General features: G+C 50.2%; 1 protein-coding gene across 2 annotated transcripts in view; it reads right to left on the reverse strand.

The window, feature by feature from the left end:
• Positions 1-443: 443 nt before the first annotated feature.
• The window catches only part of Akap12 (A kinase (PRKA) anchor protein 12), a 21,119-nt gene continuing 10,065 nt past the window's right edge, over positions 444-11,497 (reverse strand). For both annotated transcript variants that reach the window (XM_013517396.1, XM_005390585.2), the window contains exons 2-3: positions 2,627-7,272; positions 444-1,492 (exon numbers count right to left, since the gene is read on the reverse strand). In XM_013517396.1, the coding sequence (XP_013372850.1) occupies positions 2,633-7,272 (4,640 nt within the window). In that variant the 3' untranslated portion in view covers positions 444-1,492; positions 2,627-2,632. The remainder of the gene's footprint in view (positions 1,493-2,626; positions 7,273-11,497) is intronic.

The raw sequence follows: 11,497 nt of genomic DNA on the forward strand, positions 1-11,497 counted from the left end.
ATATAAGCTTTGCCAGGCCAGTCCTCTGTGTGAGAGAAGTGTAACTTCACAGTAAACAGGTAACGGCCTGTTTTTTGAGTAACAGTTGTGTGACAAAATCCTTTATTTTTTAGCAGGATTCATCACATGGACACATTAAAAGTTTTTCCCAGATCATGTTATTTAGGCAAGGAATGTTTACTATTTATTAAGCCTTCTTAAACTTTCTTTCTAGAAACATTATTTAGATATTAACATAGAAAACTGGAATACATGTAGAACTGTACCCAAAGTGTCTGAAAAGCTAGTGGTTTGCTTTGAAAAATGCATCTCTTCCATGGCTTCCTCTCAACTGAAAATCCAACTCAAACCAGCAGAAAGTACTGTAGGGTCTTCCATCATGACATCCTAACGCAATAAACATTAAGTTCTCACCTCCTACTACCTAATAAAACCAGCAAACCTAAGTGAAAGCAAGTATTTTATTTAAATCAGTTGTTAAATCACAGTTTATCCAAATGAACATAATGCAACACTGTTCTTAAAAGAAAGGGCACAAATATGACATGGACACACTCCAGTATCTATCAAAATACCATTGGTAGAGAAGGGGACTTGACGCGTTTCATTCTGCGGGTGAATGCAGAATGCATCTAAGAGCAGAATCAAAAACTTACAATAGGCATCTCTTTCTGTGTAACATGAAAAGCACTTCACTGTGCAGCCTCAGAATGAAGCACACTCATCTGTCCAAACCACCGTAACAATTAGGGGGAAAGACTCAACAAGACTTCAACTGCTAGTGAAGAAAAACTTCCTTCCAACCTCTGCTGAACCAGAAAGAAAAATTTCACAGTAACAATGGAACATTCTGTGGGTTGCAAAAAGCTTTTTATTTTTAGCTCACTGCACATAATAGGAAAGTGACCAGTTTCTGAGTACTACTAAGCATGGGCCTGGGCTGTAGTGAATTTTTAGATAAAGATTGTACCTTCTCACCAGGAATGTTATTTCTTGGAAGCTGTTTTTCACAGGTTATAACTGAGGCTTTTTTAAAACTTGCCAGGGCCTCACTACAGCTGCACACCCTGTCACATGTGGTATGAGAAAGAAAGGTGTGTACTACGCTGCACATGTCTTTACACTAAGAAAGAAGACAATAGATAAAGAGGGTTACTCAAAACACACATAAATACATGAAGAACACTCCAGTTTGAGAAGGTGTTGCGAACTCCATCCAGTTCCAGATCGAGAATGTAGGACCTCAAGTCAGAAGTATCATAAGATATCAAGGGAAAATAATAGGTGGTCTTGCAAAAAAAGGCAATGTTAGATGGCTATAGCTCCTGATGAAGCCTCAGGATTGTTGGGGTGCTCCCGACGGGAGGTCAGAAGGGGGGGCCTGCTCTCTGGCTCTCATGGTTCTGGAACAGCACTTTTGAGTCTCAGCAGCAGCATTTCCCTCTGTGACTCGTCTTCACATTCTGGTCTTGCAAATACACAGTGGCATTCACTGCAGGAGGAAGAAACAGTACACAAAATCTTTTTCTCTGTCATTTATTAACAACAGAACAGCTGTGCAGTGGAACTGTAGCTAACCAGGAATCCTACTAACAAAACTTAAGTCCATTAAAAAGAAAAAGTTGCTAGGTACAGTGGTGGGTGCCTATAATCCCTGCATTTGGGAGGCTGAGGCAGGAAGACTGCAGTGATTTCCAGGCCAGCCTGAACTAAACACTGAGACCCTGCCTCCAAAAATAAACCAAAGCCTAGCCTGGCGGTACAGGCCTGTAATCCCAGCACTTGGGAGGCTGAGGCAGGAGGATCGTTGGGAGTTGAGACCAGCCTGGGCTACAAAGTAAGCTCAAGGCCAGTCTGAACTGCACAGCGAGACCCTGTCTCAAAAAGACAAAAAAAAACAAAACACCACCACCAAAAAAAAAAAAACCAATCATTTAGAAAATCAAAAAGAAAATGAGGGTCTACATTATGTTATACCACGCTATCACAAAACTTGTAACTGCAGTAACATTTCCTGTCAGGCTCCTAGGCATTGGAAAATTCAAAAATTACCCTGCCAATATTCTCGGAAACGCCCCCCTCGAGTATTATAAACTGAACTTCTGATATAAGCCTACTTCTGGCTGCTTATCTTTTTTTTTAAATCTTAACTACTCGGTGTTATGCTGAGCAAGTACACTGCATTTCTTATGCCTTGAGACAAACACACATGCACCCTTTTCTTTTTCCTACAGCAGTCAGTGAGAGGTAAAACTAAGCCATTATTTTCATGACACCACAAGACTGAAGTGGTATTTCAATAAAAGGAGAAAAACAAAACTACTCTAGATCTTTTTCTTTCTTTGTTTCTTTCTGAGACAGGGTCTGGCTATGCAGTTCAGGCTGACCTTGAGCTCACTTTGTAGCCCAGGCTGGTCTCGAACTCTCCAGGATCCTCCTGCCTCAGCCTCCCGAGTGCTGGGATTACAAGCGGCGTGTACCACCATGCCTGTCTAGATCTCTTTTTCTGGTTGATAGTTATTTCCCCAACCTCAGCTTATCCAAACAAAAATCACTCATCTGAACTCCTGAGGTTCCTGTCTAACCAATTCCGTCTAACAGTGCACAAGAGAGGAAGGTTACTCACAGTGCCTTAGGACTCCGCCGGCTCCTCTTCCGTTTGGGGTTTGGCGTCCGCCTCCGACTCTCCGCGCACCTTTGCTCCCTGAGCTCCGGCTTCCCCCTCGCTCAGTTTTGGTCCGTTGGCGTCTGGGGACTCTCTGGTGAAGTCTCCCGGGGCCTCGGTGTCTGCCAGGGCTGCTGCTGGGCCCTCCTTCTCGCCGTCTTTGGAGCCCAGAGGCGACGCGTCTGCTGTTGCCCCCGCCCTGGTACAGCCGTCGGCGGCGGCCCCAGGCTTTGCGCCCGCGGCATCGCCCTCTGCAGGGGCCGGGGGCACGGCGTCCTCCAGCCGCTGCTCGTTGGTGCCGGACCCGGCCGCCTCCACGGCCAGGGGCTTTTCGGGAACCCCGTTCACATCTCCGGCACCGTCAGGGTGCTGGGGTGGCTCGGCGGCGAGGGCAGACCCGGGCTGGGTGGCCACAGTCTGGGTGTCGCCCGGCACAGGCGCCCGCGGCCCTCCGACTTCTTCCGCGGGGTCCTGCCCGGCCCGCCGGCCGTCCGCCTCCACAGCTGCGCGGGCGGGCGCGGTCTCCTCGGCGCGGGCGAGCTGGTGCACGGCGGTCTGCAGCACGTTCTGCACCAGCTTACTGCTCTCGGTCTCAAGCGCCAAGGCCTGGTTTCCAGCCGCGGGACCGGCGTCTGCGGCCGGGCTCACCCGATCTCCCCGACAGCCGGGCTGCCTGTCGTCTTCCTCGGCCTTCGGTCTCTGCAGCGCGCCGCCCTCTCCCTCCAGGCCCGGGCGCTGGTCTCTCTCAGGCGCATCCGACACCGTTACTGGTTCTGATTCTGCCCGCGGATCAGGCCCTGCGGCTGCGGCATCGGCTCCTGGCTGCGGAGTCCCAGCCTCGCCTTCTCCAGGGGGCCTCTGTGCGGGCTCCGAAGCCTCAGCGGTATCTGAAACCTTGCCAGGGCCTCCGAACACCTCCTCCTCCTCCTCCTCCACCGCAGCAGCTGTGACAGCCACCAGGGCCTCCACACACCTTGCCTCCTCCTGCTGCTCTGGAGCGGGCGAGCTTCCCTCCACGCCGCTCACTCCCCTGTCCCCATCTGCGGCGGGAACATCTGACTTGGGCTCAGCTTCTCCTTCACTCCCTTGTGCTGCCCTTGCTTCAGTTTCCTCCTTTTCTCCTCGGGCTGCGCTCTCCCCGTCTTCTGGGCCCGGACTCTTCTGCCCCTCTGCCCCTTCAGTGAATTCACTTCTACGGGGAACCTCACCAGCCTCCTCCTGCCTGGCCACGTGTGCAGATGCCCCCAGTCCTTCGATGCTCTCTCTGTCCTCGGCTTCCCCATCTGCGAGCTTGCCGGGCTCTGGCATCACCTCAGTCTCGGACATTTCGGTTACAGCCTCCGCTGACAGCTCTGGATCTGCAGGTTCTGGGACTTCTTCCGGTTGTAACTGTCCTTTACATTCTTCCTGGGATAGAATGGTAGGCGGTGCTGAAGGCCCCTCTGTCTCGGCAGGAGCTGCCTCTGCCTCTGTGACCTGTGACTGGGTACCAGATGCCACCATGCTGTGGTCCTGCCCGTCCGTGACCTCATCTTGCTGCACGGTATCCAGCGCCTCAACGTCTGCCACGGGCGTGCTTCCGTTGGTGTCGCTGTCTGTCAGGGTATCCGCTGAGTCGGGGAGGACAGGCTGCTCGGGGGGCTGCACCCCAGCCAAGGGCTCGGGTTGGCCTGAGGTTATCAGCTCCCCGGACGCTACACTCGCCAAGCCCTGAGGAGCTTCCTCGGGGGCGGCCTGCGCTGTCACCTCGCCTTGTGAAAAAGGCTCAGTTTTCATTTCTCCTGCGTTTGCTCTCAACGCAGCACCCACCCCTTCCTCCAGCCCAGGTGCTTCCGAGTCTTCCTCTGCCTCCTCCACTCTCTCCAGGGCTTTTGGCTCCGCTCTCTGCATGGGCAGAGCCACACCTTCGGCCCCGCTGCTCTCGGGCAGCTGTGACTGCTCTCTGACTTTTTCTGCAACCGCCTGTAAGACGGCCTGCGTCTGCCGCTCCTGCTCTTCCGCATCTGGCCCACCGCCTTCCACCTCCTGAACTGGGGTGGCTTCCTCCGTGGTGTCCGGGGAGTCAGTGAGCTGGGAAACGGCCGACACCATCTCTGTGGTCTCTTCTGCAGCCGACGCTTCGGCAGCTTCTTCAGCGGCGCAGAGCACCTCTGAGGTCTCTCTAGCGGCCACAGCCTCGGAAGTTAATTCCACGTCACCGGTGATCCTGTCGTCGGGCACAGTCTGGGTGGCGGTGGCTGTTTCTCCTGCAGTGACTTCGCTTTCGGTCATCTCCCCACTTACTGGTGTGGTTTCATCTTGTGCTTGTTCAAGAGGCTCCGTCACGGAGGCAGATATCCAAGAAGGAGACCGTTCTTCCACACTGGCAGCTGCCCGTGTCCCGTCGACGACAGCCACTGTCGCACAGGGAGCCAGAGTCTGGCTGAGCTCCTCGGTCGGGCCCACCTGTTGCTCAGCTGGCGCTTCGCCTTGGTGGGCTTGCTGAGCTTCCATCTTCTCCCTCTCCACGGCGTCATATTCGGACAGAGGCACCACGGCTGGCACATCAGAGTCCTCTTCGTTGATTTCTGCGGGCCCCGTGTCCCCTATAGTGGCCTGTTCTTGTTTCCCGTCTGCCCTTTTCTTCCGCCGTCCAGGGATAAACTTCTTAATTGAAACCCAAGACTCTTCTCTCCCGGGTTCAACATCTGAAGCTGAATGCTCTACAGACTCTTCGTTTTTCTCGTCCTGTTTTGACTTGGGCTTTTTCCTGGGGGTCACTAATCTTTTAAATGACTCCCAGGTGGAAATGCCGTCCCCTTCGGAGGGGCTGCCCGCGGGCTCGGGGGAGGAGCTCCCTGGCCCCGGCTCCGGTTCCTGGGTGCCAGCAAGGACAGAATCAGTTCCGGTTTCCTTGTCTCTGGCAGCGTCCTCCGCTTTGTGGCCGTCTTCTCCCATCACTTTTGGTCCTCCCTCCTCATCAGAAGAGGATGCTTTCCTTGCTCTTTTCTTGGAGGAGCCCACACAAATCAGCGCCTCCCAAGACACCGAAGTGTCCACCTTGCGCTTGGGCTCTTCTGGCTTTTGCTCTTCCCCGGTCCCTTTGACTTCTTCTTGCATTTCAGAGGCCGCGCTCTCCGTGGAAGACAAGGTGGCACTCTTCACCTTCTCCGGCTTGTCCACCTCGTCCTCTTTGTCGCTTTCAGAAGGCCGTCGAACTCGCTTCTTGGGTGTCACCATCTTTTTGAAAGACGCCCAGGGAGTGACGCCTTCTCGCTTTCTCTCTCCATCCGAAGCGGCTCCTTCTTCGGCCTCGCCCTCGCGCTGCCCCTCTGCGATCCCGGTCTCCAGACACGTGATCTCCTCGGGCTCCTCCGGGGACGAAGCCGAGCTCTCGCCCTTCTGCTCATCCGCACTGTCTGGAGACTCTGCGGCACCTTGGTGATTTTCCCCCGTCTCCTCCTCTCCTCCTCCGCCTCCTCCTCGTTTCCCCTTCTGTTTCTTTCCAGAAAGCTTCTTTAAGCCGGTGCTAGAGAACAGTTTCTTCAGGGGGCTCCCCTGCACCTTGACTCTGTCCTGTGATGACAGCGTGGCAGCCTCACTCATGATGCTCTCGGGGTGTCTGGGCAGCGCCTTCTCGTCGGGGCTCAGCTCTATGGGCCGGCTGTGGTCTCCCCCGGAGGCACACCCGTCTTTGGTCTTTTCCAGCGCCTCGGCGAGTTCAGCTTCCTGAGTTTCCTGAGCACTGGTTTCCAGCAGCTTTTCAGGTGGCAAAGCTTCTGTTTCTCCCACGGCTGCCTCTTGCTCCTCTGTTTTCTTCTCCTCACTGCTAACGTGGACCTCGGCTACAACTTCCTGGTGGGTTTCTATTTTCTCATCAAACACTTCTGTTGCCAGCGGAGCGCACTTCTCTGCAGAAGGGGCCTGTGCGCCACTGACTGGATCTTCCAGAGGCAGCTCCACCTTCTCATAGTCAGCCGACAACCTGGCCTCGTCCGCACCTTCTGCGGGCTTCGGGGGCTGCTCGGGAGCCGTGAGCTGCTCAGAGGCAGCTTCTGTCTGCTCGTTTTCCTCCGTGTCTGCCTTTGCTGGCTCTTGCTCCTTTTTCTTCTCAGAAGCTTCCAGTTCATCCTCCTTTGGCTTCCTGAAACTGGTCTTTTTTCGCCAGCCAGCCCAACCTTGGGTGAAGAATTTCTTGAAGGTCGATGTAGTCTCGGTGGTGACCGGGCTGGTGGGGGACTCTGGGGACTTGGTGGGCTCCTTTTCCAGCGCCCCTTCTCCCTCATCTTTGCCTTCTGCTGCTGCTTGACCAGACTCAGTGGTCAGAGAGAGTTCTTCTGTGTGGCTCTGCTGGTGCGTCAGGGTGTCTTCCGCCTTCTCGGTGGACTGTTTTCGCTCGCTCTCTCTGGCCGCTGCCTCTCCAGCCTCCCCATGGGGTTCTCCGACGTTGTTAGCCTGGGCCTCGGGAGGCTCTGCTACCTTTTCCAAGCTGCCTTCTGAAGAAGGAATCTGTTGGATCGTTTCAGGCATCTGCTCATCCTTTGTGATGTCCTCAACAGCCACAGTGCTGGCAGCCGTGTCTTTGCCCAAGTCTTTCTTACTCACATCTTCAGGCTCCCTCTGTCCAACTGTTAACAAAAGGAGAGAAGAAGGGAGATGTGAGTACAGTTCCCAAAAAAGTTTGCTTTTTTTTTTTTTTTTTTTTTTTTTTTTTTTTTGTAATAGGATTCCACTGAGCAGTTCAGGCTGTCCCTGAACCCACTTTATAGCCCAGGCTGGCCTCAAACTCACAGCAATCCTCCTGCCTCAGCCTCCTGAGTGCTGGGATTACAAGCGTGTGCTGTGCTACCACACCCGGCCCAAGAAAGTATTTTTTAAGCCATGACAAATATTCTTGTTAACATTAGGTAATTCCAGGACAGTGTGGTGAGGCTCTTATGGTATTTGTACATCTTCAAAACAGGGCGATGTCTGCTTGTTCCAAATGAACTATTTATTTATTTTGTCTTTTTGAGAGAGTGTTTTGCTATGCTGTTCACGTCGGCCTTAAATTTAAAGTCACTTTGTAGCACAGGCTGGCCTCGATCCTCCTGCCTCAGCCTCCCAAATACTAGGATTACAGGCATGCGCTGCGCCACCATGCCCGGCCCTAAATTAACTTTTAAAATTCATGTTCAAAGGTACTGCTCCACTTTCCCATTCTCTGTTCAAAGGAAGTTAACAAACTAAAATGTCAGAAAAATGATTTTACATATAAGTAGTTATCGCTGAGGGCGGGTCAACCAGAGAGCATACTTTCCTTTGCAACGCTGGAATCACACGCCTATAGTTTTCAAGTAGAATCAAGTATTACAGGTAACTTCCACTTCACAGGAAGTAAAGCGTGAGAGGGACGCAAATCTAGAGAGAACACTGTGTGGAGAACACTAGCTTTGTCTCCATAGGACCCCAGGGACCAGGGCCCTAGAGAAAGCACAGGCTTGGTCGTGGCAAGTGCAAGGAACATTTTGTGAGAGAGGAGGTATCCTAAATCCGGTGGGGGAAGGTGAAAGAAACAGGGCTTGCCGAAAGGGGCTCCTCCTTGCCAAACTTTGAAGCATAAAAGTCATGACACTGCTGAGTTATAACACATGGAATTAAAAAACAGAAACCCATGTCTCGAGAGTGATACTAAAAAAACATAACAGCAGGAGTACTTCTTTATGAAAAATGACAGTAACTACAGATACACTTTCACTCTGATTCTGAAGGGCATTTGCTATAGATTTTGGAGGAGGGGGAGACGGGGTCCTGCTGTGCAGCTCAGGCTGACTTTAAACTCACTATGTAGCCCACGCTGGCTCTAAACCATGGCGATCCTCCTGCCTCAGTCTCAGAAGTGCTGGAATTACAGGCATGCACCACTGCACCCAACTATAGAATTTTAGATTTGGAAAGTCCACAATTTATAAACACCACTGTAATAAGTTAGGGCTGGGAGCTCAATACTCAAGGACTGGCCAGCCACCCAGGCAGGAGGTCCACAGTCAATCCCAGTGGGAAGAGAGAAACAGTGTGTTCAGTGAGGGATCAAGGAAGTCTAAATCTATCATGTCAGACGTTATTAGACAACATACAGTGAGATGATCAACACACATATTGCTTAATTTAAAAAAATAAAGTCTCTTTGCAAGGAGAAACATGGTAGGGGCCACCTTAGCCCTGTGGTCAAGCTTAACATCCCCAACAGTGAGACAAAGTCCCATCTCCCTCCTGATGGGAGGACAGGAAGGACAGCAGGTCACATCCATAGCACTCCTGACAAAAATGCATCACAGGGTTACCCATGAGGAAGCAGCCAGGCAGATCTGCAGTGAAGGGCATTCTGCGGGACAGTGAGCCTGACCTGCAACATCAGGGTCACATGGGATGAAAGCCTAGTGAAACACAGGAGGACTGTCTGCAAGGGACATCCGAGATTTGGGGAGAGGGGTGGTAAAATAGCCACACTTCCACACTTGGTGAATTGGGCCAAATATTTATAGAAACTTACTGTTTCTCTATAGCCTTGAAATTTTATAAATCAAGCAAGTCAGTAGCACTTACTGAAGTGAGCAACTGGTAATTGTGCTAAATTGGCATTTAAAGTTGAGATCTAAAGACACCTTACTCAAGAAAGGCTAAATCTCCTGCTGAGGCAGGAGAAGCAAAGGTTTGAGGCCAGCCTGGGCAACCTGGTCAGACCTTGTCCCAAAGAAAAATTACAAAGAGCAGGGGTCATAGTTTAGTGGTAGAGCATCCCTAGGTTCAATCCCCAGTACTGTGAAAAAGAGAAAAAGATCTAAAGTATTTAACAAGTACAGCTGCCTGCCCTGATCCTAAATTACATATTCATTAGGACAGCTAATAAAGACTCTTATGAGCCTTCCTGGGAGAAGGTGAGTGTGATTTAGGGTTAGGTCAGTGCTGTGGCTTTACCTGGATATCCCCCCAAAGCCTCATGCGGCCAGAGGTGGGGAGTCTGGAAGGTGGCTGGATTCGGGTGTGTGAATGTGGATTAACAGAGTGATGCTAGGATTAAGGGTGTGGGTGGCACCACTCAAAAGGCTGGTAGCCTGGACAGGATACAAGGGAGAGGCAGGCTTGCTGCTGCTGCTGCTGCTGCTGCTGCTGCTGCTGCTTCTGCTGCTTCTGCTGCTTCTGCCTTCTGCTTACCATGCCACGATCTCCTCTGCCAGGCCACCATGCCTTGGAGCCAGTGAGCTATGGACTGAACCCTCTGCAAACTGAGGTTGCAGAAAAGCTGCAATAAACCTTTCCTGCTTTATTGTGTGGGTGTCACTAACACAGTGAGATCAATTTTTACTAAAATAAGAGTAGAGACTTTGATGTAAGAATGCAGGTCACAAATTCCCTCCCTGTCCACCCCCATATGCTCTTTGGATAAGAACACAATGTATTTTAATTTTGTTTGTCTGAATTTTCTATACAGGACATATATTGCTTTTGTAATTAAAAAGGTCAATTAAAATTGACACAAAAGATCTCAATAAAAGTTGTAAAAGGACGAGGGAAAGGGAACCCTTCCATATCATTGGTGGGAATGTAAACAACTACAACTCTTTTGGAAATCAGTATGGTAATTCCTCAGAAACTAGAAATGCCATTTGACCTGGCTATACTTCTCCTGGGTATCTTCCTGGAAGAGCTAAAGTCACCTTATGACAGCAATACGTGCACACTCATGTTTATAGCAATGCAACTCACCACAGAAAGTCACGGAAGGGATCTATGTGCCTTCCAACAGTGGATAAAGAGAATGTGGTATTTATACACAGAGGAATCTGACCCAACCCTAAAGAATGATAAATGTGAGTCATGTGTAGAAATATGGATAAGTCTTGAGAGACACTACTAAGGGAAATAAGTCACAAAAGGTTCAGCGTCACATGGTTTCTCCAATGAGAGACCCAAAATATAAATAATTTAAAGAGCAAAACTAAAAGAGCCGTGTCAAGAAATGGAGATGGGCTCTGCAAAGAGGGAATCTGGAGGGGAAGAGGAGGGCAGGGAGGGGCCGAGGAAGTAACTGTGTGTGCCCCAACCCCCATGAGAGTGCGGTCATGCGTACTGCAAACGCAGAGTAATATTGTAAAAACACAATGTGAATAAAGCTTAATTTTAAACAATATTTAGACCATAGCAGCAAATATCTGAAAAACAGACATATGGGAAACAGAAATAACACACTCCCCCAGAATCCATCCCTGCTTTGATTTATATCATCTTATGATCGCAAAAATGGAGGCCAGCCTGGGCCACATGGTGAGACCCTCTCTCAAAAAATGAAACAAAAGTATTATGAAATACACTTTCTGACTCTGAAACTTAATAAACAGTAAGGAGAAAGTACCACCCATACTGTTGAGGCAAACATTCGAAACTAAAACAGCTTTAACCTTTTTTAGATACGGTTAGATACAGCTCTTCCTATCATTTTTAAAAGCAGGTATAATGTTCTGAAATAAGACAACGCTTTGCGTTTCCATTTGTTCCTAGTATCCATTAACACTAGGATGAGCTCGCTTATTGTTAATCTAAGAGCATTTATGAACTATTTCTGTAAGATTTCCTGTTATAAAAGCATAGTTACAAGCTAAATGCAACACAAGAGGTGCCCTTCTTTTATAAAAAGGTAGATGATATCATGGGAACTATCCCAGCGGAAAAGCCAAATCCCAATAATTACCTAGCGCAATTTTACGAGTAACGAATAGAAATGTAAGTTAAATATTCTGCCACAAGCCTGAGATTACACACACCCATTCACGTCTCTGGAATGAAGGAATGCAGGGAACCTTGTGAGCCTGGGGG

Source organism: Chinchilla lanigera, unplaced genomic scaffold, assembly GCF_000276665.1.
Source record: "Chinchilla lanigera isolate Chin_1 unplaced genomic scaffold, ChiLan1.0 scaffold00038, whole genome shotgun sequence".
Taxonomy (NCBI): Eukaryota; Metazoa; Chordata; class Mammalia; order Rodentia; family Chinchillidae; genus Chinchilla; species Chinchilla lanigera.